This window comes from Colletotrichum godetiae, assembly GCF_030913485.1.
Source record: "Colletotrichum godetiae strain CBS 193.32 chromosome Unknown BDP55scaffold_36, whole genome shotgun sequence".
NCBI lineage: Eukaryota > Fungi > Ascomycota > Sordariomycetes > Glomerellales > Glomerellaceae > Colletotrichum > Colletotrichum godetiae.
The window spans coordinates 65,716-92,901 of record NW_026851284.1 but is presented as its reverse complement, the minus strand read 5'-3'; the positions used below and the strand labels follow the sequence as shown (position 1 = coordinate 92,901).

The following is a 27,186-nucleotide window of genomic DNA, read 5'->3' as shown; positions in this document are numbered from 1 at the left end:
CGGGGCGGAAGCATTAGAGAGGCCTTGGAGGTGGGAGTGGGCGAATCAGCTGTAAGACATTGGCTGAACAAACCAATGAGACGGACAAATCCCCCATGGCGGTGGACGGGGGTTGTCCTTGTACTGGCGGATTTTCGAGGTTCCATTGGCATCAGGGGACTGGAGGAGAGAGAGAAAGAGACAGAAGGGGGGGGGGGGGGGGGAGGTGTGTGTTCTTCTTCCCTCAGCTGATCGAAAAGCGACCTTGCTCATTCGGGTGTAGCGCTACCTTGGCCTGGTCGTCGATAATTTGTTCGCAGGAAGCTTCCGATTTCCACTCCTAGCTCATTACATCGCATCGTTACCAATTATTCATCGTGCAACCAGTCTCAGGCAACTGTTCGCAAGTAGGCAAAAGACCAAAGCGACAGTCTCTTATTACTGTGTTGCTGGCGCTGCAACACATGAACTCCCCAGCCTCGTCTTTTTTACTGTTACAGCTGCCGCCTTAAAGCCTGCCGCGTATCCGTACTTTGTGCCGAAACATCAAACTATTCTTTTTCTTCAGCCAAGAACGAAACGTTGCTGTTTAGTACTTGTTTGCGTCTTGTAGTCTGAGAAGTGGCTGTTAAGTCTTGACTAGGTATCCGTACAGATGTTCCCAGTCAATACCTGGTGAGCCCGGGTCGGCTTCCGAGTTTGCAAAGTTGGAACTTGCACAGAGACAATGTTCTTACTACCTATCATGAAAACTGTGTATCCGTATCGGTGCAAAAAGTATGTGCAGAAAGATTCAAACAAGTCCCTGCGCTTATCGGGAGCTTCCCGCAACTCGGCGCAACTCATGGACTTGGACATGTCCGTGAATCGCGTCCATCTCGGAGAAAGTCCCAATTCAACAACTCTCTCTCACTCACTCACTCACTCACACAATATCAAGGGCGTACGGAAACACAGAGTGTGAGTGAGGCGCCTAATTCAACAAGCTCACTCCCCCAAGTCGCCGTCCCAGTTCCAAGCAACAGACTGAGAGAAAAACTCCCGCTCCCTGGAACCGTAGATCCCATCGGCTCCCGCCCCACGACTAAAAGCAATTTAGCTGATGTTCCCTGGACGCCCACACACTCTCACACACCCGACACCTTCTTTTCACTCACTCCGCTACCTAATTATCTTCTCACTCTCACCACTCACCACTCACTTTCACTCACTTACTCATTCAAACCCCTTCTCCGTTCACGCCCCCCTTTCACTTCCCATCTCATCCCGTATCACACGCCACACCCTCCGCTCTCCGTTCCGTCTCCCAGCACCCGCACAGGGTGTTTGTCAGGTTGCTTGTAGTGGTTGCCTTTCCCATTTTCAGTTACTATTCCCATTCCCCATCCCTAGCCTGAATTCGGTCGGATTGAATTCGTCGGGTCCTCACTATTACTGCGTGATTGCTCAGGGTTTACTGCTCAGTCCTGGGCTGAGCTGAGCCAAGGCACACTCTTACCCCGAGCCATCTTTGCCGTCGTCTAATGGTCCCCTGCACCACGCTGCGCTGCATTGTACGAGGCGACTCTGGCTGTCACATTCAAACAGCCTCTCAGGCGCGCCTTCTCTCTGTTTTCTTCTCCATCTGTCTGCCTACCGGAGTTCTATCTCCCATCCTTGACTCTTTTGGTGACAACCTAACTCTCACCTGGACCACGAGCTTCTCCGCTCCCTGCCTCCTGACTTTGTTCACATTACCTGATTTTAACCGTTGCTCTTTGCAACTCACCCACCGCCATACGACTTATCTCCTCGCCTTGCACTCGTAATCAACAGTTACGACACAATAATAGAAGTTCTTCCAACCTTCAACAGTCTCAGCAACCAGCGCACGCCAACAGCAGGATTTCCAGCGGGCCGTCGCGAGTCATCCGACATCAGCGAATCTGGCATACGCGGGAACCTTCGGAGATACTGCGCCCCCGTCTCTGTATCCGTAGCCGTACGAAATATCCCATCCGCACTTTGCAAATCCGCCGCCACTGTACTCCGTACCGTACCAGGCTTGCCAAGGGCCCTGCACACTGCACCGCTGCATGCACCCTGCCTGCTAATCCAGTCCCAATCCGCAAACCGCTCTTGCACCCCCGACCGCTGCACAGATAGCGCGGCTGACGCCGTCAGATCCCCGACATCAATCCGTCGACCGATTATTCCTCCCCCCTTCCATCCAACATCACTTCAGCATCGTCAACCCGTTGGCACTCGGCATCGCAGCCTCGGCGCTTCGACTTCATCGCGCCTCTCAACTGCATACAACACCGATCAGCTCTTGAGAAAATAGCAATGTCGCCTCGGAATTTCCGCCTGCGATGACCTCAAGGACCCCAATGGGCGTCCAGCCGCGACCGCCCCAGCAGCGAACACTGAGCAGCTCGGGCTTGTCGGTTCAACGGCCAACCCAGCAACGCACCCTTTCCGCCCAGTACCTACCCCAGTCGCCTGTTCGAAAGGATAACCTCATCGACCTGACTGGCGATACCAACGATGCCGCCGTCGCCCAGAACAGATATGGCACGCTGCCGAGGAGAGGAGGCTCTCGCCTCAAGCTGGAGCTGTCCAACGAGGCCATGCTTGCCCAGCACGCCGTCAGCGAGTCCCCAAAGACTCTCACACCCTCCCGCCTTATGCCCAAGAACGAAACCTCAAACCTTACCGATATGAGCTCGCCGGCCTCGGCCAAGGGCCAACCCGTCGATGTGGATAACCCCCCGATGCCTATGCCGAAACGCCGTCCGCGATTCGTCGTCCCACCTGCCGTCAAAGATGCGCCGACGCCTGTCATTGCAATTAAGAAGGATGGCCGACCGAAACCGTACCACATCGAAACTCCAAGCATCGCCCCCCGATATGCGCCGTTTAGCAAGCCGCGAGCCGACGCGGCTCCCAAACCAGGCTTTGGAGGTTCAAGCAGTGGCGCGCGAGATATTCCAGACATGGGTCACGCCGACTTTTTTCCGTGGAACGGAAACCACCCCGAAGACCAGTATACCGAATCGATTATCAAGAATGGATACTACGACAAACAGCCGCAGGCATCGGTCGAGACACAGTCGGCCAAGGCTGCATTGTTTCCCGCCCTCAAGCATAAGAGCGGGCTAAACTTGCTATCCAATATTTTCATCGGGGTGCTTAATCAGAGAAAGCTGAATGGCCAAATCTCGTCGCCTTCGACCTTCAAGCCGCCGCCGCGCGTTACCCTAACCGACACGAAGCGAGAAATGTGGCTGAGGGACTTGGCGAACCCTTCGATATCGTTGCGCCGACTGAGCCGAACGATTCCCCACGGTATCAGAGGCAAAGTGCTGCTGGACCACTGTCTCAATAAGAATGTGCCGACAGAAAGGGCAGTCTGGCTGGTCAAGTGCGTTGGTGCCAACGAGATACGAGCCTTTAAGAGAAAGGGAAACGGCCCGGGACCCTTTGTGCTCGGTGGCGAGGCGAAGTGGCTCAGAGACTGGACGGTTTTCGTGGAGCAGTTTGTGGAAGGGGTCTCGACGGCTTTTGGCGATAACGACTGGAAAGCCAAGGTCCAGTATGCGTAAGTCTGAATCATGCGATGCCCCATCTGTGCGAGCTAACTTTGCTATAGCATCCGACTCGCGACACACCTCTATGCCGAACAGCTACTTGACCGTGACCACTACATGGATTGGCTCGTCTCCGGACTGGAGAACTCTACACAATCAAAGCTACCCATGTGGATTCTAACAACACAAATTTACTGGAAAGACTTGCTTCGTTTGAGGAGATATGGCCGACGATTAGTGAATGCTCTGCTCAGCCATCTCAACACGGTATGTCAACCCAGACCCACAAGGAGTTCGCAACTGACTGTCCAGATTCATAACGATCCCGACCGCGATATCCTCACCCAACTATCGACGAGGTTGACATCTCTACTTACTCCCCTCTTATCCGCCTACTCGGACAACTTCGTGTCTCCTGGGACTTGGTTCAAGCACAGAGATGCTCTGCTCGCATCTATTCCGATCGAAAACGACTTTACCCAAACCGCATTCAAGTGGATCAATGTAAGAAACGAGCAGCTAGTTGCATCAGCCAGCAACTCCCAGCCGGCAAACCGACAAATACTTGTCAAGCATCTCGACACTTCCTTCATGTCTTTGTACAGCCCCGACTTCGCCGCGCAGTGTTGGGCTGTTAGTGAAGACAAGGGAATGATAGTGCGCACGTTGTTGGAGTGGTGCACCTCGCCTCACCGGCCAGGCAACGCCAAGGTCTACATCACAGCCAGTCTTCTTCGAGTTTGGGTGGCTGCTGGAGTGGACGTGACGACAGCTATTCTCGAGTTCCTTGGCGCAAGCCCACCAACCGAGACAAGATCGAAGAAAATCTTCCACCAACTGGTATCGGAAATCGTACGATCGGGAGACTTCCAACTTCAGGGGTACATATTCTGGCTCATTGCCCGAGGCGGACTGAGACAACCGGCCGACACAGAGGCAGAGGGACCTTGCGCCACAAGGCTGCTTGTTGACCTCCCTCTCCACGCCCTTGATTCATCTGCCCAAGCCACACGAGCGAGTCTCCTACGACGAGCATCCTACGACGTTAACGACGAAGCCGAGGATATCAACACAGCTCTCAAATGCATTCAGCATGTAATGGGACTTCCTCTCCCGCCTGGAGACCCGATGCTTCAGCGGAAGCCCGTACCAGTCGGAAAGCTCTGCAGGCTGATTTCCAACAGCAACCGCGCGTTGCAGACAGAGGTTGGAGCTAGGCTTCTACAAATATTCACCAAGGAAATCATTATGACGAAGAACGGCCCTCAGATCTCGCCGGCCATGTTCAACTTCGCTCGCGCTGTTCTCGAGGCGGCTTCCGACTACTCAGTTCTCGTCGAAATTGTCAAGGTGGTGTCAAGGGCTTCCAACCCCGAGATTCTTGCCTCCTGCGCCGATACCTTCAACGTTCACCTCCCGATTTTCGCAGCATTAGGCGTGGCCAAGGAACTATTCGACGCGCTGATGGAAAGGCTGAAAGCGGTTAGTGACGAGCAAGGACCTGCTGCGCGACCTCTCTTGGCATCCCTGGCAAATCTTTCGACTCTGATACCCGGGTACACAAACACTGCTGTCTACTTGCGTCAGCAGCTTCACCAATGCGATCGCAATAACCCCATCGACGCATGCTCGCCCGTATCTGATAACATGACGGCGCAGCTACAGGATGCTGAGGGCGAACTACACGAAGAGATTGAGAAGCTTCTGACGAGTGGGACCAGCGTCGATCGGCCCACCATGGACCGCCTTTTCCAAACTGTAGTCGGACGGCTGGAATCTTGCTGGTTGAAGTCACCGGACAGACAACGTGCTTACAGTGCACTACTCGGAAGGCTGCGCATATTCGACGCTCAACACTTTGACGTGCGCATGACTGACTGGGTCCACCATATAAGCGCGTTGAAGACACGCCCTGGGCTCGAGAACATCTACCCCCTTCTCATCAGCATGGGTTGTCTTACCTTGCCCATTATTCTAACCACAACATCAGTCGAGGCAGGCAGGATCGCGGTGAACCCATCGATGCCCCCTAACAACACTACGACGTACATGCAGGAAGTCCTCTCTTTAACGACAATGCCCCTTCCCGCCAAGACTGCATTGACACCCGAAGAGACATACCGATTCTATATCCAGCAACGAGTGGCACCGCGTCAAAACCACAAGGATATAGTCTACCTTGTGAGGAATGCTCTCGTCGAGTTCTCAAGGCTACAGGGGGTGGTCGAATTTTCGATGCTGCCACTCGCGAGCCCTGAAATCAGGGACACCGCGCTGCAATTGCTCAAGTTCTTGGTCTTGCGGGATCCTCCTTCAGTGGTTCAAGCGCTAGGTATCAAGAACCCAGAGCCTGCTTTGACAAGTTTGTTTGCACAGATTACGACCAAACTGTTGCTACCGGATGCTGGCGACGAATCACCACTAACTTTCGAGACGGTCTTGGAACTGGCAAACGAGTTCACTCTGCCATTCTGCCAGCTCAAGCTGTCGGTTGGCCTCGCGGCGGATAGTACGACGAGCCCGGGAGGAGGCGAACAGGCTCTCACTCAGTTCGACATGTTCTCGAGGGCGATGGATCGCGCTGTGTCAGCCAACAACGTTATGTGGACTAGCATGCTACCTTACCTGAGCGAGGACATAACGGAACATCTTAAAAAACAGGCTCATCTGCGATTTCTAGGGCTGTTTCCGTCAAACAAGAACCCGCCTGCTGCGGATCCTCTTTCTCAAGAAAGCACTCAGCTCGCGGGAAGTCTGCTTTCAGTAGTCGAGGCGATCTTGAGGGGCCGTCCGCCTGTCCGGACATCACAGCTCACTTCCGGCATGGTTGAGAAGCTTGCAGAGCTGTGGGAGCTCCTGGCAACCGACGACATCAACAAGAGAGACCTGCGCGCTTCAATCCTCAGGTACTGGCTCCCTGCCTTGTTGCGATTCATCACGCTGCACACGACTGCAAACGAACCTGTGCCAGCAGCGACTCAACCCCAGGCCGCCAACAACATGAAGCCGCCTGCCAACGCCGCTGCTTTTGAGATTCGTGCGAGAATCCTGATTGTTTTGTCTGGTCTTACACTTGAATTGGACAACCTAGCATTCCAGGATGTTCAGAACGGACGACTGCTTGGCCAACAGGTCTTCGATCTGGCCCTGCTGCTAGTTGATACTTTGCCGGACGACATACGCCTACAGTGCGTGCGAGTCTTGCTTACAGGCGGCACCATGCAGAATCCAGCATCATCAGATGCCCGTCTCCGATACTTATTCAGCCACATGCCTCCACCGACGGAGCAATTCGTGCTTGCTCATAGACAGCAATCTACTACACAGCCAAACGGGCCGCAGAGAATCAAGATGCCGATTTCGATGCAAGGCACCGATAAACTAACGCCGTTCATCTACCGCAAATGGGAGATGCTCAGCGAGCCGACACCCAACGTCGGAGAGAACGATACGGCACTCAGTCTCACATTGTTTGAGGCAATCAAGATTCAGTAAACACAATGGAGGAGACTTTGGGGAAACACGCAAACACACACACACACACACACACACACACAAACATTTCATTACTGTCATGCATACGTTGGAAGAAAGGCGGGGTGTTCATTTATAGATACCATTACTGGTCCAAATCGGGATTGTAGAATCAGGCAGGCGGGGGGAGCAACGAGAAAAATCCTTTTTTGATACCAGGATGGAAAGTCAAAAGCCGGCGTCGGCTGGCTTGGAAAGATTGAGGGAGAGAGGGGACGATGGGTAGGAATGATTGTATTAGTGAGGGAGGCATAGGGGGGTTTTCCTTTTTCATCATCATGACAACAACACTATTATTTAAACGTGTTTATGACATCTCTGTTTGCTGCAAATTGCGTGAGATTGTGGCTTTCTTGAGGCAGCGCGGTGCCAAGGAACTATACTCCTCGAGCCGGATTCCGCGCCCAGCTTTTCACCGAATTACAATTACTTTTAACAACGTCGGAATTTGAGGAAGCTGGTATACGGGTGAGCTAGGAGTGAGTAGTAGACTATGTTGGCAACTTGTAAGCAAGGTACGCTTGAGTATTTTCGTAAGCCAGTCTACCACCATCTGACTTTCGATAACCACCACACACCCTCCTACCTTAATGTAATGCTTAAATCACAGAATTTTTCTTGATCATTCAAAATGAAACGTCCTTACTGGACGCTAGACCTGTTCTATAGAAACAGACTGTCACGAAATAGGAATGGTAACACAACTCTTCAGGCACTGAGGGGGATAATCTCTTCGTAAGGTATCGTCAGTAAGCTCCACTATAGATCACCACTCCAATAGAGTTATATCTGACAGCTACCAAATAAGCTATATGTTAGCAATGCAAGTTCTGGGTATTATTACCATACATAATAGTCCTGTCCAACAATAGGGCGCGTGGAACGACTAGAGGAAGCGTCTGTCTTGCTAAGAGGAGGCGGGTTATGGGCTCCGGTATATACACGCGCGAGATGCGGGCCCGAGAACGTGGGAGGTGACGTCGGAGACGGGACGGCCCCACCTATCCCAGAGGTCCGGCCGAAACTGCACCGACGAAGTCGATACAGACTGCAAGTGGCTCTAGAAGAATGAGAGATACATTTCGCGGATCTTTTGGGATGTGGTTTTCCATAGACTCTGTCATCTGCATTTAAATCGGATCCTCTCGCGCTCCATTCACTTTATGACAAATATGCCCCTCGCTCGTAGATGTCCTTGCTCAGTCACTACTTCCTTGTCTTCGCGACGCCATAAAGCTTTTGCATTGCTTCCTGAGGACTCGGTCCGGGGTTTAGTTCGTTTGTGGCGGCCTTTTAGAAAGGTGGCAAGTGGACACGATGGTGCAAGGGGTAGACACCATTAAGTTCCGATTCGTTCACTTACCAGTAAGGACGTTTTTCTCCGAGGTTCAAGAAGAAGAGAAGTCCTCTTACAAGTCCTTGATTCCAACGCAAATGGCAGCCAATGAGGAGATTTTGCATAGGTGCCTCCATAACTTACATGCGAATACGCCCGCCATGGTTCCCGAGCGAGCCATTGGTGCATGGGAAGGCGTTTTGAGCACCGTTAATCAGCGAGCGCTGTCATTCACTTCATACAGTGTTAGAGAATGGGTGAAACATTTCGACCTGGTCTTAGGCATAGCGCTTGATCAAAGCCAGCCGTTGCGTCTCACGGAAGCCTTGCTCTTGGATATACTTAAGCTCCTCAGCAACCCCCTGACCATAGGAGCTTGGATAGAAGCCCTGTACTTGATCAAGTCCCCAGCAGCTTGTTAGTGAGACCTCTAAGATACTGCGCGCAGAGGTTGGCTGAGAACGATAATCGCAAAAAGTCTAATGAAGTCTTCGCCGCTCTACTTGCTCTGGTTCAATAGCTGGAAGCTATTGAGTTTGAGTGGGATCAGAAGCTGCTGAAATCGCCATTCCTTTTATGGGATGACGTTATAGCGTTCTCTCACAAGGGAATTCTTTCAGCGCTACGGCCTCCGGATTCCAGATTGTCTGTCGCAATTCTCGAACCCAAAATATCTACAGAAGTTCCTGGGACGCAGGCCAAGTCTCTCAGCACGATATCGGAAAAATTGGCTGACAAGAAGCATATAGGTGTTCTGAGCATCTGGCCACCTCCCAGCTTTGAAAATTTCACCGTTTGTATCGATCCGAGTTCCGCCTACATGGATATTGAAGGCCACGCTTGTGGCTGGGTTGGTCGCTACAAAGTCTTTTCGACAATATCAAGAAAACCTCTGGGCAGTGTACTTCTTACCCTCAACTCATCCGACATGATTCTAGTTTTCCGTCAGTCATTCCGGCAAGATTCGTCGCAGGCAGATTGGGTCCAAGAGAAGAAATATTTTGAAACTTCTTTTCCCATGGTCATTGGACCGGCTTGCAAGACGTTTACGATTCTCAGAAACGTGTACCATATTCATCTTGGCACGGAAGACGACCTCAGCTCAGGGACAGTTCAATCTTGTCCGCTACCGCTGGAATTTCTCGAGCACCCTGAAGGGCTCAGGTCTCTGAATGAGTTAAAGACATACTCTTTGCCGGCGAACATTAAACCTGCGGCTTCGAGGTTGATTCGGGATTGGTACACCTACTCAATATCGTTCAGCTCAGACGAAAACCTGCTTTCTTTCGCCGACTATCGCAAGCCATGTCTTACCACCGTTGCTATATTCCGTCTCCACAAGTCGTCAAGCAGGGGACTCGATGCAAAACTCGTCAATTTTACGAAAGGAAGAATCAGCCCGACGATATCTTGCCAAACTTTCCATCCTGACCGCGCTCTCTTTTCCTTCGTAGCAGAATCCAAACTTTGGACCTGGTTTTATTCTGAGAGTAAGTGTCGCGTTTCTGTAATCTCCACGATCTATCATCGCTCTAGATAGGGAATGTGTCGTAGGGTATATATGACGTCAATTGCTGCCCGCAATTGACGGCGTCGTTTTTGCGACAGAATGGCAAAGCTGATAAGTATCATTCAGGAGGCGGGGAGAATACAAGCATGGCCACCCGATTCGACGTATGCTGCACGAAAGAGGGTTCTCAAGAAATCTTTTGGAGTCTCCCCGACCACAATTTTCATAAAGCAAGCTGCAAAGTTTCTGCTATCAGCTACTCGCCATGTGGACGCTTTCTCCTAGCAACGACCGATCGTGGTGTAGAGGTCATCAAAATTCCTCTGAATGAGAGTACCGGAATGAAGCTCGTGAGATCAGGAGTAGGCTCACTATCGCATCCTATCAATAGTGATGTCAGACCTCGTCGCCTCGAAGACCTGAGAACAACAATGAACAACCTTCCGATTGTCCGCTCGGGATCCCAACTAGTTGCAGGAGACCCTCTCCTGGCTCAACTCAATCTATACATTGAGACGACAGGAAATAATCTCATACTTTCCCATACATCTGCAAGCTCAATGTCTCCGGAAGCTAGCGTCCAACTCCTCAGCCTTCCGGAGTCATTCGACCTAAGCAATACCAAAGTCTGTATCCAAGTCCCGGAAACCCGCGAGGAGAGTCTGGGCATCATAATCAACAAAACCGCCTCACATGCATATAGAATCAATGGCGAGTCGAAGACACAGTTTCCAGCGGTTGTGGACCGACCAGCTCAATCGATTGAGTGAGTATACGGCATCAAATTTTGGTCTGTTGCCTAGTAGTAGAGGATTTCCACCACTAATGGCCCATCCCGACATTTTGGTCGCTAGCTTCCCATCATTTGGCAGGACGTCGCAAAACTTAGAAAGAAAGTCGAAGCGCAGAAGATTGCTCGAAGATTAATAGCATCAGTCACTCCAACGTTGCAATGTATTTTCTTGGTTTCCCGGTAAAGAAGTCCGTTTTCATATTCCGGCGACGTATTTGTTCCTATTCAGCAGTATTAGCGTACACAATTTAACTTTTTAACTTCAACTTGTTCACTGCAGAGATGTCATGTTTCATTCCTTGCAACATGCCAAGCCCGATTTTTTGTCAGCTGCTTGAGATAAAACTAATGGGCGTAGAGACTTCAGAGTGCTCAGTAGACTAGTGCCCAGTTCCTAATGAAACACGACTATGCGGATTCTTCTTTTAAATTTCTTGTCAATGAGAAACCCACGAGCGCACAAAGAAGATATGAGAAGCGAACAAATCTACATTGCCGAAAGAAAGTGAAGAAAGGAATGCTAATGTATTGGAAGCTTGTGGGCTCCCACGCTATGCTCAACTGCATTTCAGTAAAACATGGCCACGTTATTCACCGACCAGTTTTCAACCTTGCGTCCTAGCCTAGAGTCTCCACGTCGATGACTCGACGACTCGACGTTGCATAACACGTGGTTCAACAGGACACAGACCAAGCTTGCCACTTCCCAAGTTTAGAGCTCGATAATCTACATTACTGTCAGTCAACAATCAACATGTCCCTCTTATAAAAGACAACTCACTGGACACATCCGTCCTGGACCTGATCAACACGTTGCCAGTTAGTAGGATCGCTAATAGATGCCACGCATCCAGCAAGTCCAGGCCGCGTAAGTCGATCCGTGAAGATGTCGATCGTGCAGCCTCCAAACACGATATTAACGCTCTTTGCGTCGTAGTTGGAGTATCTCCTATTGATGCTCGTCATGGTGAAGCACTGGGCGAGATGTTCGATTCCGGTGTTGGAGCCACCGCCGTAGTGAAATGTTGAACCGCCGGCGCATTGATCGTGGTCGTGGAATGTCACTGACCAGGCTGATACAGCGGTTACGGCGGAGAGGAGAAGACCGAGTTTCATTTTGGAACGTACAGTACGGTGATATGAATCACGTGATGGTATTAGTGAATTAGCTGGGAATAGAGGGTTGAGCGATGACTCTGGCTTGGCGAAGCTTGGTTTATGTAGTGTCCCTGGCGACGCGCGCGTACGAACGAGCATCTAGGACGCTTGAGTCTTTCCATGCTTATAGATCAAGAACTTGTTGAAGTCACGTATGTCGTTATAATCATGAAAGTTTTCCTAGTGTACTATCTAATAGATTGCTGCTTGCTCGCGTTCATCAAGTTGCACGGATAATCGGCATGCTTTGAACATGGGCTGGACGGGGCCATTGCGAGCTCACCTACTGATGGTTGAGGTAGTAGTTATCAAGACTCATAAGAGTTGAATATTTTTAGCGACTGCAAAGTTTAGAGTTGCGGGATGACCGAGATTTGACGCGAGCTGTGCGAGTAATTCGGCGTCTGCTATCTGTTCTAGGGGATTGGTCCCCGAACCCGAGAGGCGTAAGGGGCTTGTGCCTGACTCGCCCTCTTGTCAATACCAGCATGTCCAAAGAACCACTGAAGGGGAGTCTTCGATCGAGAGAGTTTGACAAACCACTATGGATCTTTGTCAAGAGCGGATTTCAGGATATTCTGCTAGTCGAGAGCAACTCAGTATCTCCTATTTCAAGCATAGTAGATCTCATCCTTCTGTCCTTTAAAGTACCTCCTAGATCCTTGAGAAGTGGTATCAAGTCTAAAGATGTCGTTATTGCAGCTGGGAGTTGTGAGATCTTATGCTACGCGTAGAAATTTCATTTCTTATTTGACTTTGTTTCTGAATTATTCAAATTTGCTTGAGAACAAGCCGCATGGGCAAGATAGGCACGAAGTAGACAGGGCCGGAACACAGAGCCACGATGAAAAGACTTGATGCAAAATCACATGGATTTATTGTCATATACAACAGTGCTCTCTCGCCAGAGTGAAAGATAAGTCTCTAAGTGTTCGCCTACTTAAACAAGGCTAAATTCTTCAATGTGAGCAGTTCCGGCAGACACCACCTCGGACATTTCTCTCTCCATGAAGCCATATCCATTTCCGTTGACGGAATCCACAGCTTCGTGTTTACCCTTCGACAATTGTTAAAGGCCTAGTATCACGCGGTCATGATCCATCAAAATCCTGCGGTGAAATGCCCGCCTCCAACTGATATACGCATGATATGCGGGATGAATTGCCGCGCAGCAGTCCCACTCGACCATTCTCTCGCCAAAGGCCGTGTCCGGGCTTGCAACAGAAGTAATTCTGCCCGACTTCATACCCCTTGCACGAAGAATTAGGGTGTCTAGTTCATTATACCATTTCAGCTCCTGCGAAATGAAAGTCACAGCCTTGAATTCGATTTTTCTTCTCATCGCCCAGAGGCTGGTACCGGTATAGCTCTCAACAAAAGGCCCGCTGTGATTTGGAATCCGTGATGGCAGATTGTTGCAAGACCTGCGCCTCCGGGTACAGAATTTGTGTCCTATTCCAGAATGTCCTATGAGTCTAGGATCCTCCTTCAAATTCAGAAGGGCGAAGTCCAAGAAAATGTCAGCCGGGCTCTTGGTGTAGTCTAGCTTGATCAAATGCGCCAGGCCGGGAAATAGACCAAGAATGCCATAGAGATGGTCCCGTGGATCTGTGTTAGAAACCGCGCGGTATCCATCATTACTTCGTTCAATAAGGAAAGAGGCTCTGATATTGTATAGTTCAAGAGCCGACGGGGTCCTATGAGGTTGTTGGCTAGCATCCTGTAGCCATCAGAGTTGCGGAGGTCGTTGGCTGCTTGCAAAAACGAGTCGTCGCGAAGCCCTCTCGGTGCCAAAAAGATAGAATAGTTCATTTTGTGTAGGCTTCAGTAAAGACCATCGCTGTTAATCTCGTTGTTTCCACATACATAGAGGCGTTTTCTAGCTAATACGTTTTCTTGGATCACCCACACTCTGTACCAGTACGGTCGGAGAAGGATATCCCGAATCGCATCCGACTTAGATTCGAAAGCTTTTGAAACATCGGGAATAGTGAAGCGACATTCTGGTGACCGCCATATTTCGGCGCACTTTTGTAAAAGCGGTAAAATCGAATCGTCATCCGCAGACGGCCCGAGCCAGCACAAGACTTCACGAGCCTCCGATTAGATGCGCCCCATCAGAGGAATCTGATGGCCCTTTTCAGCAGTGTCTCTCTGGCTTACACATATTGCGTCTACCCATAGAAAAGACTCAATCGATTTTGATCGGAGACTTTCAGGGCAGCATGAAGATTATAGGTGACACCGAAAGGGAAACCATTCAGCAGAATAGGCGTGGTGTTGTTCTCGTCGCCCCATGCGTGCGAGAGAGCTTTGAAGCGCGGCGGTTTTATCTAAGCTCTTGGTATAAATATTTTGATCTTATGACGTCGTCGTTGTTCTTCGCTGATTCGGTTCTGAATAAACGGATTTGGGGGGAGTCTCCTCGACCTAATTCTCTTGAGGCATGTCAGAAGATTACTTTGACTCCTTCGATCTCAGGTGTGCTGTCTCGTTACTTGTAGGGGTTATGAGTTTCCATGACGACGGAATAGAGGGAGTTGAGTTGGCCTTGGTGTTGAGATTTCTGAATGTCCGTTTAAATCTGAGCCTGACGTTCTTCACCGCGTCATATGTATTCATATTGATGGCTAGATCTCCATTGGCATTCAGGCTGAGAGCGTCTAAGCCAAGAACCTGGCTGGGTTGCCTTGAGGCTGAGCCGCCAACCATACATATAGTTAGGCTGCACCAACTGCACAAGTCTCCGACCAATACGTTGAGCCCTGCACGCAGCCATATCATCGGCCAAGGGCGTTACTCATGTGACCGGGGCGTATGGCGGGAGTTGTTCCAGCCAGGAACAAATTTCTTCCCTGCTTGTGGCCTTCTGAGTCATTTGAAAGGGACATCCGTGACGATCTTGAATGGTGTGATGGGCAATGCGGTCGAGCGCCTAATGCTTGCGTTGCCGAGTCTTTTTGTTACGTTGTCTGTGATCCTGTATTTAAATGAGTTAAGTATATTTGTAAGATGGAATGTCAGCCGATACAAGGTGCCCTGTATCTTGAATTCCATGGTTTTGGGTCTGCTGTATGGATATATTTCACTGTCTCTTCAAGTCTATCAATGAATGAGAACAACACCAAAGGTGGCATCTTGGACTCTCGTCATATGTGATTCGGAGTTACCTAATTTTGCGCCCCGTAGAGACCGGGTACGCTTTTCTCAGCAGAGCACCACCGTCTCCCAACGAGGATAACAGTCCTTCCACTGGCTAAGCCAAACATATCCCACCCCAACTCTCCTCGCAACAAACGGCGTACCCAGCACCCTCTCAACAAGCATGACATTAAACCGCCACATCTCATGAAACTGCCCCTTGATAAACGCCCACTCAGTACTCTCGCTGACCTCCGTGTCAACAGAAGCACTAACAACGATGAAATCAAGCAACATCCTCCGATCTCTCGCCCCCTTCCGCCCTGAGATCCAACGGGTATCCATCTTATCCAGATACCCAACATGTCTCCCCATCATATCCAGAATCTCAGCATCCTCGCAGTCACCCCTCCTTGCGCCCATCATCCTCCGATCCCGCCCAACTCTCAACGAGGCAACCGTCGTGTTAAACACCAGCGCCCCTGGGAAGCCAGCCGCTACCTCGACAGCCTCCGGATCAAGCTCCGCGTGCGCGAGAGCTTCCCACGGACTGTGGGGACATTCCCGCCACATGGCGGTGTACTTCTCGTTCGTCTCCTCAGAGACGTTGAACTTACCGCCGGCCATCTTCCTCTGCAACGGCGGCAGCTTTTCGATCCCGTTGATCTTGGCTAGCTGCATGCAGCTGCCCAGCCATCTCTCCGTCACCCGGGCTTTGCGCAAACCATAGTCATCGTCTCTAGACCTTGAAGCAGCACGTCTGGCATCGTGTACATAAATTTGCACCAGCGTCACGATCCGCACGAGCTTGGTATCAAACAGTCGCGCATCACCGTGAATCCACCGATAACTCGCAGCACTCCCCCCGTCGACCGACGACCACGCCGCCCAGCTCCAACTCGGGATCTTCAACCCCGCGTCACCTCTACGTCGGACGGCGCCCGTGTGACTCCACATGAGCGTCTGGGGGAGGTACATCTCCGGCAAACCAAACATCATCTTAGTGCGCATGGAGTCCCCTACGGCGTTGCCGACGCCCGCGAAGGCGTTGAGAATGTCTGTCTCACGGGAGAGCTGTCGCGATGTGTAGTCTTCGACCCATTGGCAGTAGTTTGCTAGGGATACTTGGCCTCGTAGTTTGACTGGTGCGTCTCTGTTGTGGAGCGCTCGGCGGTAGAAGCCGGTGATGTTTGGTATGTGGTGTGTCTTCTTCTCGGTCGTCGATTCGTCGATATCTATTTGGGTCGCGTGATGAGCTTGTGAGTCGTGCTCGTCGATGTGATCTTCTGCTTGAGTTGGCTCTGCGTCCTCGCTGGGCAACGGTGTAGGAACTTCATGTCGTGCTCGTCCCCAAGTAAGTTCTTCAGCGGCGTGGCCTCGACAGCACTGGAATAGGACCTGGTGCTCCGTGATGAAGATGCTGCGTCTTGAAAGAAGTCTCTCCTGGAACGTCCATCCCCTCTGGTTCCATAAGGATGCGTCGACTACCGTATGCAGACCGTTCGGGTCAATCCCCTTCCCAACGTTCCGGTTCCGCGGCGGGCACCACAAGGAGGCGCGTCGCCTCCTGGGGTTACCAGCATATCCAGGGAACCCGTTTCCGCGACGATCATTTAGCGCGGCGAGGATGGAAAAAGAGGCAGACTGATAGATCCGGTCCATACCGTCTATCTGGTCGGGCTTCGATCGCTCGTCATCTTGAACGATACAAAGACGGTCCACCCATAAAAAGCCTTCTCCCAGATCCCTGCAAAGAGATATCGCGTCCAAGATGATGCGTGGTAACTTGACAGACTCGAGGCTCCCTGGAGCTTCCAAGTCCTCTGCATTCGTCGTCTCCAGTTGTGCATGTCCTGATGCCTCGGAGGCTTCCCACATGTAGCTAAGAGCAACGAAGCGGACCGGTCTTGAAGGCTTGACAATCTTCATTCCACGGACATCGATGACCCTAAACCCTATAGGAAGATGGTCTGTGTCCATGTCAGGGTTAATGTGCACAGAATCGAGCTGCACAGGACTACTTACCGATCGACTTGTACCTAGTCACGCAGTGGTGACCGTGAAGAATCTCACATCCATCGATCCAAATCTTCAATGTCTCAACGTCAAAGTATTCAGCCTCCCATTCTTCAATGGTTTGGAGTCTCTGGGGTTCTTCTGTCGAGTATCGGAATAGAAATTGCGGCGTGACCGCAAAGGGCGACGGCAACGCATCCCAAGTCGCTAACTTCGACTTGTCTCGCACCGTACTCAGAGTCAACTCCAGAAACAACCTCACAGAAACTTCATCAGAAGAAGAAGCAAACAACCGATATTTCTGGTCCTCGGCTAAGCCTGAATCAAGAAAGAAAGGGCCCTGGAGCGTAACGAACAAGTACGCCTCGGAGCAGTCACGTAGACAACCATCCTCCCGCCGTCGCGCCTCAACAGCCGCAGCGACTGCGCGGCAAAGGAGACACTTCAAAGACCGAAAAGAGATGCTCTCAAGCGAGACATAGTGATGGCTCTTCGATCCGAGACCAGCGGCAAAGTCGGGGACGTCCCAGTCCTGGCACCGCTCACATAGTCGCGGGTTGGGGTTGGCTTGCTGCCGTTCCTGTACGAGCTGCGCGACGCGGGGGAGGTTGGTGGCGGAGGCGAGGCCCCCGAACGAGACGGCTTCGGGTCTCTTGGTTCTCGGGAGCATTCAATAGGTTGGTAACCGAACTCGATGAAGTATGGATCACGGGATGGTTCGTAAACAGGGAATGGTACCGTGCCAAAGGCTCGTGGTGGTGCCTGAGATGCCACTTCGGAGTAGACCAAAATAATGGACCAACAAGGTTTGAGTCTGCTGGAATTGCGGCAATTGTACAAGACAAAGACTCAATGTTTGAGAGGAGGAGGATGATGATGGAATCGTCAGGTAGATCTAAGCGGTAACATGTGGGGTCTGCGTTCTTCTGAGCCACGAAACGGGATTTCGGTTTGCTGACCAACATGGCGCCGAATCCTGGCACTACCACCTTAGTTTGAGACTAGCTGTTTAACCAAGACGACAAGGACAAGGTTCGACTTCTTGTCTCCTCAGCGAAGGTAAAGGCGTCGACACCACTGAGATACACGAATGCATACTGGTTGGTGACGGTGGCTAACTTGGCCTGTCGTGGAATCGGCCAAGTAAAGGTCGGAGCATCATGCACAGAAGAGAGCGTTGAAAGGTAGAATCAAGACGAACAAATCAAATACGATGAACAATCGAGTCAAGGCCTCTCCGGCATCATGGTAAACCCAAAGATAGACATCTTCCATTCCATTGAACTCCCACTTATGCCCCATGGCCATAGACGTTCCTATTGTACATAATTCGACATCTCCACGCTCCGTTTCTTTTCCGACTTTCCGCTACAACCCAAGGTTTGCGTGCTGAGTTTTCCGAGGAGAATCCCTTTCTCCTTTACCGTTGATTTCGTATGTATGGTCAGACAGTATAGGAAACGGTCTGTTGCGTGTGGTCTTCCAGACAAGGTGTCCCCATCCTGGATCCAGAGTGGAAGACTGGATAGAAGACCACACGCGTGTGATTAATAATTGGTAGGTAACGAACGTGGGCTGTGCTGTAATGCCGCACATCACTGAAGAATGATGAGACACGAGGAAAGACGTATTCTATACATGTAAGAAGGATATAGGAAATGAACAGCGTAGTAGACAATGGCTTCGTTGATCATGCGTAGAAAGCCTCGAAGAAGTAGATGAATCCGAACACGAGGAAAGCAACAGCGCCACCAACAGTGACTTTGATATGTTAGCCAGGAGCTTATAACGAAGATGCGATGCTAACTTACCAACTTTGAGACTGACACGGCCTGCGATGGCACGGCCACCGATAACGGCAGCACCTGTGCAGATGCAGTGGCCAACCATGGCGCCAAGAATAACCCACCAGTAGTCCTGTCCTGCAGCCATGGCAATCGTTGCGATCTGACTGCGGTCGCCCCATTCGCCCAGGAAAGTCATTACAAACGTCTGGACCCAAGCAGGGCTGAGAAGAAGGCCGAGGAGGTTGTTCAGGCCGTTCAGCGAGCCCCTGATGCCACCAGAACCAGGAGAAGGGCTGCGAGGCGGCGACGAGGAAGGCGAGCGCGGGGGCGAGGGAAAACGGCTCTTAGACCTAGACTTCCTGCTGCCGTTGAGACCCATTTCCAATGCGTAGGGAGACACGGCAGAGCCCCGTCTCTTGCCCTCCTTTTCCTTCTCGGCCAGCTCGCGCTCGACCTCGTGTAGCTCGGCAGTTACACCCTCATTAGGATCCATGCCCAAACCTTCACGAAGGAGCTTCGCGCCGAATACAAAGAACAGGCCGGCAGCGAGGAAGCTGGTCACACGCTTGGGGATCAAGGTCGGGACAGCGTGGCCGAGAACGGCCGACAGAACAGTCATGACCAAAAGAGCACCAAAGGCGGCGGAGAAAACGACCATGCGGTCATGCTTCATCGCCATGAGGGCAGCCACAAGGAATGTCTTGTCGCCAACTTCGGAAACCAAAATCATGGTGAGAGACAGGACGAAGGAGTGGAAAGGCTGAATGACACCCTCAGCTTCGTCGTCGAGGCTGGAAGAAGACTTGCCCTTGGACTTTGAAAGATCCAGGTGGTCCTTGTGCGCTGAATTGGGGAGCGGATTGGGCTTGTCGTCGAGCTTGGAAGGGAGATCGGCCGGTTTCTGTCGCATGTCAGCATTTCACATCTTGGCCAATTGGGTGGCAATCAGGAAACTCACCTCAAGCCCCGCAACTTCGTCGGCAGTGTGGTGATCATGGTCGTGTTCTTTACCAGTGGTGGTGTCCTTTTCGCTCGAAAGTTTCTCCTGCTCACTGTGCGGCAGAGGGGGCTTCTCCTTGGGAGCCTCTGGCTTGTTGTCGGCCTTTTCGCCAGTTCGGCCTTCGGCTGCCTTGCGCGCCTTGTCCTTCTCACTGACACCTCCCTCGGTGCCCGTGGTTCCCTCCTTTGGCTTCTGGCGTGTCTTGTCGTTCATGACACCGTCGTTGGTCTCAGGGATTTTCTTGCCATCAACAACGGTTGGGTCGGATGGGCGTCCCTTCAAGGGAGGCAATCCCTTCTTGCCATCTGTATCGGCACTCTCCTTCTTGGTCTCTCGGGTCTGGTCAACGAAGGGACCCTCGTGGGGCATGCCGTCTTTGCCATCGACAGGCGCGTGGTCAGTGCCGTATCTGGTCTTGATGCCAGATGTGACGGTCGAGTCGGTGGCCTTTTCGGTCGAAGCTACGGCCTTGCCGCCATTCTTGTCCTTGGTCTCGACGGCGAGACCTGCGACGAGGGATGGAATGAGGAGGAGAAGCAAAGGGGAGGGTCGAGTGCGCAGCCTCATGATGACTCGTTCGGGCTGTCGAGCCTCACTGGTATCTGAACGATAGGTGTGAAATGTAAAGGAGAGTTTGGAAGTAAGCTCGAGAAATGTTCTGCTCTTTTGCTAAGGGGGGAAAAGAAAAGGAAGGATGTTTTGGTGGTTTCTGATTTACTCTGGCAATGCGACTGCTCAGCCACGGGTTCTAAAATTGTTACGTATCTTTTGCTGCACGGCCACGGGGTAAGCAAGTAGGTACCTGAGGGTACTCCCTTGGACGTGAGGTGGGAAGAACTGGACGCGCCGCCGCCCGCCGTGGCCCCATGTTCCGAATCCCTTGAGGCGCCCCCTGTGGGGCGACATTGGGGATCATGGAACCCTTAGAATGTTTCCGCCTGAAAGGCCTTGAAGGGGATATTTACATAGAGGACACTCTAAACTTCGGATAACGACTTAAGACATATAGTCGTCTTGGGCAATTGAAGGACAGACAATCGACTGTTCATGCACGCGTAGGGTGTAAAACAAACTTCCAATGCATCTGCAGCTAAGATAATAAATAGGTATTAAGTCCCCTCTGGTTCACTCTGCACCATTTTGTGATCCGTCTGTCTCCTTGAGAAACACACGATAGTCAAAGGTGAGCTGTGCTGCGCTGCAGCAGACCAGGTTGCATCCAGGCGACCCCAGATTTGCTGACAGAATTGCGAGAAACTGCCTTGACCCGAAAAGGTACGTATCCGTAAAGTGCCCGTGGAGAGCTCCAACCGCTGGCGCCACTGACATGCCGGAGCTTACAGCAGCTTGTGCTATCTTATCTCCGCCGTTCGGTCCAGGACACCCCACCTCCCCCGGGGACTGAATGAATGTCGTCACGAACGACCACTTCTTCATGAAACATAATCTGAGCGTTGTCTCTTCTTGTTCTTCCTGTCCACTCCAATCGTCTTGGCCTTCTGTAATTCAGCCCTAGAACGCACCACGTACATATAGCTCGGCATCTAGACGATTGCCACGGACATTCCTGCATAGGGCCCTCCATCACACGTCGGCAGTCTCAAATCCGAGCTCCGTTGTATCACTAAGCATCAATCCGAACTTCCGTTCGAACCCAAAGCCAAAATGAACGACTCTGGAGATAATTTGCGATCACCATCAGCGAACATGAATTTGAGTGAAGAGGATGATGAGCCCGCCTGGACTTACACCTTTGATCCGGAAGATGCCGAAGATCTAAACGACGACGATGAGTACGACCCTGACTTCCGAGATGAGCCAGAAGAGGACGACGAGGACGATGATGAGTATCATGGTAATAAACACCTCTCTTACACGTAACCACCCAAAGACTGACCATGCGCAGATGCCGAGGACGGCGGCGACGACAGCAACGTAGAAGTGGAGGTGTTCATGGGTGCTGGTGACGAGGATGATGATGATGCTGAGGAAGACGGCATGGCCGCTAATCCGATATCGAGGCTCATGACTCTCATCAGTAAGTCAAATCAAGTTCAAGTAGAATCGTGTGCAAGGTCCGCTAATCCACGATACAGCTGGCGCTGCGGGGAATGGCACGGGGTTTCTTACACGAGCTCAATTGCTGGGCCTGATTCAAAGTGGCGAAGTGACATTGCGCAGTACTCTCGACGACGAAGATGACGACGAAGATATCGGCTGGGGAAGAAGGCGCCGAAGACCTCGCGCTCGGGAGCCGAACCGCTTCCCCAAGGTACCGAGCGAAGAGGGCACGAAATTGATGCACTCTGGCGTTTTCGGCGCAAACGATTATCGAGTCACCAAAAAGAAGCAGCTAGCACGTAGGATATTGGACCGCGAGCTCGGTCTGGGCGATAGGCGCGATCGGAAGCAGAACCAAGATCTCATGGCTCAGGGCATGATACCATCGACCAATCCCGAAATGATCGTGCACTACGATGACCCCGTATACTCCGGCCAGTTCTCCGACGACGGTAATTTCTTCTACGCCTGCGGTCACGACTTCAAGGTCCGCATGTACGACACCTCGAATCCGTACAACTGGAAATATTATAAGACGGTTAATTACCCCTGGGGACAGTGGACACTGACCGACGCATCCCTGAGTCCTGACAACCGCTGGCTGGCTTACACGTCAATCCAAAGCAACGTCTGTCTGGCACCCACAGATCCCAACGACACGGGAGACCCATATACTTTGGATCTCGCAGAGAGAAGTGCCGGAACTCAACACGCAGGATGGAGATCGAGGCATTCCTTTGGTATTTGGTCTGTGAGATTTTCGGGAGACGGTCGTGAGCTCGTGGCTGGTACAAACATGCAGTCAATCGTCGTCTACGACATCGAGTCGCGCACTGTGTTACACAATGTCGTCGGACACGAAGACGACGTGAACGCTGTGTGTTTTGCAGACAAATCCTCACCGCACATTCTCTACTCTGGATCAGACGATGCCACCATCAAAGTCTGGGATCGACGTAGCATGGGAGACGGAAGGCCAGCCGGCGCTTTCGTGGGCCACGTGGAAGGCCTCACGTACATTGACAGCAAAGGCGACGGTCGATACATCCTGAGTAACGGCAAAGACCAGACGATGAAGCTTTGGGATCTGAGAATGGTCATGTCCACGGCCAAGTACGACGAGGTTAACCCGACGAGGTTAACCAGCAATAGCGATTTCGACTACCGGTGGGGTACATACAGGGACGAAGATTGGTTCCCGCATCCCAACGACAACTCGCTAGTTACGTTCCGAGGACATCGTGTAATGCGCACGTTGATTCGATGCCACTTTTCACCTCCATCAAGCACAAATTCGCGTTACGTCTACTCTGGTAGCCAGGATGGCAAGGTTTATATCTGGAACATGGACGCCACGCTCGCTGGTACCATTGACGTAAGAAAGGCCACCAAGAACTCGCGTCCATTGGAGCGCAGATACCGCATATACCATGGTGACGACTTCCCCGGTTGGAACACATGTGTGCGCGACGTGAGCTGGCATCCCAATGCGCCAGTTCTTGCTGGTAAGTCCCCCATTGTCGACAAATTTCGGGCTACTACTGACCTCCATCAGCATCTGCTTGGAACGGCTTTAACATGGCTCATGGAACCTGCACGCTGCATTCGTACAACGAAGCCGAAGATGACGAGGCAGAGCCGCAGATGGGTCGGAGTGTCGACGAGAAGCTGCGCCCCGTGGGCGAATCGTTCCAAAGCTAGTTACTTCGCGTTGGGAACCGGGTCACATTTGGACAGGTCCTGTGGGATGATTATTTAAATTATTTTGTACATCTTCCACACATGTCCAACCCCTCTTTTGGCAATGATACATGATCGATGAAGCCTCTTTGGTCTCGGGGTATCTCCCATCACTCCCGCACAGCACCTCTTCAAAGTGTTGCTGCGCCGCTTCCGCAATCTGCCCGTGCAATGCTTTTGAGACCCATCCCTGCGTGTAAAATCATGTTTTGGTCGTCACGTGTTGACGTGACGGTGCTCGAGAAGCCGGTCCGATGTGTCGGTGCTTCTATTGACGATAGATAAAGGGCGTTTATGCGCCTCCGACGAGGATGTTGTTAAGGGGGATGTGAATCAGCTTGACGATGTAGCCGACAGCGCCCATGATGAGGAAACCGACACCGACGGCCTGGCAGAGCTTCAGGAACTCAGTCTGGTCGGCTGAAAGGACACGTTAGTTTCCAAAGCTGGTAGGGCAATCTAAGACGAGGGGCGCAACATACGCTTGGTGCACCGTCTCATGAACTGGACACCTTCCTGAGCGAACTCGGAGGGAACCTCGAGAATCTCCTTGACTTGGTCGGCCATTGTGGATAGAAGGGCGCGTGGGTTGCGGAGAAGAGAAAGGAGGTGGGTAATATGATGAAAGTCGCAAAGGAAATCCCAATGGGCCGCAAGGTAACAGGAAACTGCAAAGTCGATGAAGGAAAGGCGCGACGACGTGTGTTTAAGGCGTTGCAGGTCGGGGGTGGAAGATTCGAGAGGTTCGAATGGGTAGAAGGGAGATGTGTTAAATTGAGCGCGCTGTCACCAAACGGTCCCCAAAATTTCGGGACAAGCTCCCGCTGTGGAAGGAAGAGCCAGATTGCCATTAAGGAGGCATGGAGGAATAATGCGCCGGCCGCCGAGGTGCACGCCACTACCTTATGGAGTAGACAGATTGCTTATCTAAGGTTGGGATGATAGGAGTCCCCCTTGGTGTTCCCCTTCAGACTTCAGTGGAGGAGGGCCCCCTGGATTCCCCCGCTAGTGGGCAGAGAGGGTCTGGTCTGGGCCATTTTGACCAGCCACAGCTCAGCGCATTCAAGCACATGACAGGGAGACGAGGTAGTGTACGTACCGGTTCAGCGGGACAATCGCGAGCCCCATTCGAGCATCCACTGGCGGAGTCTGTGCCTGCCGCAGCCTGGCGGCCGTGGCCCTTGTTCAGTCCCGCCTGGCTCAAGATGCGACCTCAGCTCCTGAAAGAGCTCCCCCCAGTTTTCTTCCTTTCCCAAACGTTCCTCCACTCATCTTGTTCGACCGCAGTTCTTTCATCGCGTCAACATCAAACCGAACCCTTCATACTTGAGCTACTCGACAACATCACAGCTCTACTGAAGCTCCCCTACGCGTCGATTTTCCAGTCATCACGTTAAACGTCAGATTCTCAACGAAGCGGCGCGCAGCTGTTGCCCACTCGCGACCTGTCGGAAACCTTCATTAGGCTTCCTGGATCACTAACCCATCACGGCTAACAGCGTCGCCCACACAGTGAGCGGGCAAGAACGCGGTTGGAGCGTCGGCCAAAGGCGGTGGCAGAACGAGCAAACAGTCTCTAGAATCTCGGGATCCTGTTTCCATTCTCCCTCGTCCCAACTACATCATTTGTTGCCTGTACCTAAGGCTTCTGGGCCGAACAAGGAAAGAACTACGGTCACGTCGCCATTGGGGGAAGACCGAAGCACAGAGCTTCGTCTTGATTTTTATTTGGCTAAAGGAGAGGATTCTATTGGCTTGGCAATTTCCATCCAACCTCTTCCATCCTGTCTGCGGAACGAGGAGTGTACGTATCAGATGTTCTCTGTTTTCTATCCTACGTTCGAGCTTTCTTTTGGCTTCAGATTTTGGCAATGACCCTGTATTGGCAGCGGCTGATGATCATGTTCAAGACTGCAGACATATCCTGTATCTCGCAGACTAATAACAACCTTTTTCCAACTACAACCAAGCTCACTGCCCCAACTCACGGCTACCAGATAATACCGTCACCATGGCTGAGGAGGAATTCGAGATCGATATCTACGGCGACGCGCCTCAGGATCACCAAGACGGAAACGCCGAGAACTATGATGGAGCCAACGGTCATGCCGACAACCACCAGGAACAGCACGATCACCACGAGCACCACGAAGATCAGCAGAAACACGAGCAGCAGGAAGAATATCACGATCAGCAAGAGGCGCCTGCTCCCCAACAAGGCGTCAAGAGAAAGGGCGACGACCGACCGATCGACCCTGGCGCAACCACAGCCCTAATGGTCTCGGATCTTAACTGGTGGAACACGGACGATGACATCAGGGGGTACGCCAGAGCAGGTCATTGCGAGGATGAGCTCAAGGATATCACTTTCAGTGAACACAAGGTTAACGGAAAGAGCAAGGGGTATGATTCGTGGTGTGAGGAAGACATGCATGCACAACTGCTGACTCTGACCACAGACAAGCCTACATTGAGTTCACAACGCAGCAGGCTGCCACAGCCGCCAAGCACGCTTTCGAGTCGACAGACAGCGCCCAAGGCGTACCGAAGAAATACCAAGTCACTTACTCGAACCCCCACGTCAACCCGTTCCGTACGCTGCCTAAGGATGCACCGAATCGTGCAGGTAAAGACCAGGGCAGCCGACCTGGTGGAAACTACAACAACAACCAAGGCTCCTCGATGGGTGGCGGCGACTTCCGTGGAAACGGCGGCTACCGCGGTCGTGGAGGCTTCAATGGTCAACGTGGCGGCATGAACCAGGGCGGGTTCAACCGCAACTTCTCGGGCGGCATGGGAGGCGGCTTCAACAATAACAACATGGGAGGCGGCGGCTTCAACAACGGCATGGGCGGCGGCAATTTCGGCGGCGGCGGTTTCCAGCGGGGCGGCGGCTTCGGTGGTGGCATGCGCGGTGGCCCCGGTATGCGTGGTGGGCGAGGCGGTATGCACAACCCGATGGGCGGTATGAACATGGGCCCGATGGGAGGCATGCCCAACATGGGTATGCCTAACATGGGCATGATGGGTGGTGGAATGCCTGGTATGACTCCCCCTTCTCTTGATTCCCTCCAGCAAAGTCAAAATCCCCCAATCTCTCAACTTGACTCTGGTTCAACCCAGAAGCGCATGCACTCTTGTCGGCGAAAGGGCAAAGTTGCCAACCCAGCCGAAGCGAGACCCCTCCGAGTACCAAACGGCGAAAGGTGCAGCCAAAGCATGTATCTGAACTACCAAAGCCTGTAACTGCACCAGAGGTCGGCCGATGGACCAAGGAGCACGGTTTGGAGTTTACCACTAGTGCCCGTCAACCCCCTGCAGCTGCTCGATTTGGCACGAGGATGCCGCTTCATTTCTCGGGTCCTCGCTGAATATTGCTTGACTAATTTCTCTGCTGTTTGCGTTCTCGTTCGTTCTTCATTCAAAAAGCACACAAGCTGACTCTTTCCCAGGATTCCAAGGCATGCCACAACAGTTCAACCCTGCATTCTTCGGCGGCAACCAGGGTGGTGGTAACGACTGGGGCAACCCTCACGGTGCCAAGCGACCTCGACCTGAGTAG

General features: G+C 52.1%; 10 protein-coding genes across 10 annotated transcripts; 5 read left to right on the top strand and 5 right to left on the bottom strand.

Annotated features, from left to right (window-relative positions):
- Positions 1-555: 555 nt before the first annotated feature.
- On the bottom strand, positions 556-959 carry BDP55DRAFT_242357 (uncharacterized protein). Its single transcript, XM_060566222.1, has one exon. It carries the CDS (start codon positions 835-837, stop codon positions 619-621), a length of 219 nt encoding a protein of 72 aa, XP_060426648.1. The 5' UTR covers positions 838-959; the 3' UTR covers positions 556-618.
- A 401-nt stretch (positions 960-1,360) lies between these two features.
- BDP55DRAFT_242335 (uncharacterized protein) lies at positions 1,361-1,836 on the top strand. Its single transcript, XM_060566221.1, has one exon. It carries the CDS (start codon positions 1,503-1,505, stop codon positions 1,785-1,787), a length of 285 nt encoding a protein of 94 aa, XP_060426647.1. The 5' UTR covers positions 1,361-1,502; the 3' UTR covers positions 1,788-1,836.
- Positions 1,837-2,348: 512 nt separating this feature from the next.
- BDP55DRAFT_557775 (transcription mediator subunit Med12) lies at positions 2,349-7,043 on the top strand (the record flags this gene model as incomplete). The annotated part of the gene is made up of 3 exons (XM_060569728.1): positions 2,349-3,559; positions 3,611-3,815; positions 3,861-7,043. 3 exons carry the CDS (start codon positions 2,349-2,351, stop codon positions 7,041-7,043), a joined length of 4,599 nt encoding a protein of 1,532 aa, XP_060426646.1.
- Positions 7,044-8,399: 1,356 nt separating this feature from the next.
- BDP55DRAFT_634667 (uncharacterized protein) lies at positions 8,400-10,698 on the top strand (the record flags this gene model as incomplete). The annotated part of the gene is made up of 3 exons (XM_060572691.1): positions 8,400-8,675; positions 8,939-9,908; positions 10,055-10,698. The coding sequence occupies 3 exons, from the start codon at positions 8,400-8,402 to the stop codon at positions 10,696-10,698; spliced, it is 1,890 nt and encodes a 629-aa protein (XP_060426645.1).
- Positions 10,699-11,433: 735 nt separating this feature from the next.
- BDP55DRAFT_731153 (uncharacterized protein) lies at positions 11,434-11,837 on the bottom strand (the record flags this gene model as incomplete). The annotated part of the gene is made up of 2 exons (XM_060579776.1): positions 11,434-11,448; positions 11,508-11,837. The coding sequence occupies 2 exons, from the start codon at positions 11,835-11,837 to the stop codon at positions 11,434-11,436; spliced, it is 345 nt and encodes a 114-aa protein (XP_060426644.1).
- Positions 11,838-14,956: 3,119 nt separating this feature from the next.
- Positions 14,957-18,106, bottom strand: BDP55DRAFT_672164 (heterokaryon incompatibility protein-domain-containing protein). Its single transcript, XM_060575512.1, has 2 exons — positions 17,046-18,106; positions 14,957-16,990 (listed from the first exon to the last, which is right to left on the bottom strand). The coding sequence occupies exons 1-2, from the start codon at positions 17,704-17,706 to the stop codon at positions 15,087-15,089; spliced, it is 2,565 nt and encodes an 854-aa protein (XP_060426643.1). The 5' UTR covers positions 17,707-18,106; the 3' UTR covers positions 14,957-15,086.
- Positions 18,107-18,226: 120 nt separating this feature from the next.
- On the bottom strand, positions 18,227-20,663 carry BDP55DRAFT_587541 (uncharacterized protein). The gene is made up of 3 exons (XM_060570892.1): positions 19,782-20,663; positions 18,848-19,724; positions 18,227-18,797 (listed from the first exon to the last, which is right to left on the bottom strand). The coding sequence occupies exons 1-3, from the start codon at positions 20,388-20,390 to the stop codon at positions 18,727-18,729; spliced, it is 1,557 nt and encodes a 518-aa protein (XP_060426642.1). The 5' UTR covers positions 20,391-20,663; the 3' UTR covers positions 18,227-18,726.
- Positions 20,664-21,530: 867 nt separating this feature from the next.
- Positions 21,531-23,585, top strand: BDP55DRAFT_695894 (WD40-repeat-containing domain protein; the record flags this gene model as incomplete). Its single annotated transcript, XM_060577522.1, has 4 exons — positions 21,531-21,678; positions 21,730-21,861; positions 21,920-23,389; positions 23,440-23,585. The coding sequence occupies 4 exons, from the start codon at positions 21,531-21,533 to the stop codon at positions 23,583-23,585; spliced, it is 1,896 nt and encodes a 631-aa protein (XP_060426641.1).
- Positions 23,586-23,635: 50 nt separating this feature from the next.
- On the bottom strand, positions 23,636-24,480 carry BDP55DRAFT_672160 (translocase SEC61 complex gamma subunit). The gene is made up of 2 exons (XM_060575511.1): positions 24,107-24,480; positions 23,636-24,044 (listed from the first exon to the last, which is right to left on the bottom strand). The coding sequence occupies exons 1-2, from the start codon at positions 24,189-24,191 to the stop codon at positions 23,917-23,919; spliced, it is 213 nt and encodes a 70-aa protein (XP_060426640.1). The 5' UTR covers positions 24,192-24,480; the 3' UTR covers positions 23,636-23,916.
- A 792-nt stretch (positions 24,481-25,272) lies between these two features.
- Positions 25,273-27,047, top strand: BDP55DRAFT_242262 (uncharacterized protein). The gene is made up of 3 exons (XM_060566220.1): positions 25,273-25,428; positions 25,542-26,027; positions 26,084-27,047. Exons 2-3 carry the CDS (start codon positions 25,636-25,638, stop codon positions 26,868-26,870), a joined length of 1,179 nt encoding a protein of 392 aa, XP_060426639.1. The 5' UTR covers positions 25,273-25,428; positions 25,542-25,635; the 3' UTR covers positions 26,871-27,047.
- The last annotated feature ends 139 nt before the right edge of the window (positions 27,048-27,186 follow it).

Excerpts from the sequence above, each read along its gene's own strand:
- BDP55DRAFT_672164 (XM_060575512.1), bottom strand. The coding sequence starts at position 17,706 with ATGCTCCCGAGAACCAAGAGACCCGAAGCCGTCTCGTTCGGGGGCCTC. Across the intron at positions 16,991-17,045 it reads GACTAGGTACAAGTCGATCG|ACCATCTTCCTATAGGGTTT; the intron begins GTAAGTAGTCCT and ends ACATGGACACAG.
- BDP55DRAFT_242357 (XM_060566222.1), bottom strand. The coding sequence starts at position 837 with ATGTCCAAGTCCATGAGTTGCGCCGAGTTGCGGGAAGCTCCCGATAAG.
- BDP55DRAFT_587541 (XM_060570892.1), bottom strand. The coding sequence starts at position 20,390 with ATGAGGCTGCGCACTCGACCCTCCCCTTTGCTTCTCCTCCTCATTCCA. Across the intron at positions 19,725-19,781 it reads ACGAAGTTGCGGGGCTTGAG|AAACCGGCCGATCTCCCTTC; the intron begins GTGAGTTTCCTG and ends GACATGCGACAG. Across the intron at positions 18,798-18,847 it reads CCGTGTCAGTCTCAAAGTTG|TCACTGTTGGTGGCGCTGTT; the intron begins GTAAGTTAGCAT and ends AACATATCAAAG.
- BDP55DRAFT_242262 (XM_060566220.1), top strand. The coding sequence starts at position 25,636 with ATGGCTGAGGAGGAATTCGAGATCGATATCTACGGCGACGCGCCTCAG. Across the intron at positions 26,028-26,083 it reads GTTAACGGAAAGAGCAAGGG|ACAAGCCTACATTGAGTTCA; the intron begins GTATGATTCGTG and ends CTCTGACCACAG.
- BDP55DRAFT_672160 (XM_060575511.1), bottom strand. The coding sequence starts at position 24,191 with ATGGCCGACCAAGTCAAGGAGATTCTCGAGGTTCCCTCCGAGTTCGCT. Across the intron at positions 24,045-24,106 it reads CATGAGACGGTGCACCAAGC|CCGACCAGACTGAGTTCCTG; the intron begins GTATGTTGCGCC and ends GTGTCCTTTCAG.
- BDP55DRAFT_242335 (XM_060566221.1), top strand. The coding sequence starts at position 1,503 with ATGGTCCCCTGCACCACGCTGCGCTGCATTGTACGAGGCGACTCTGGC.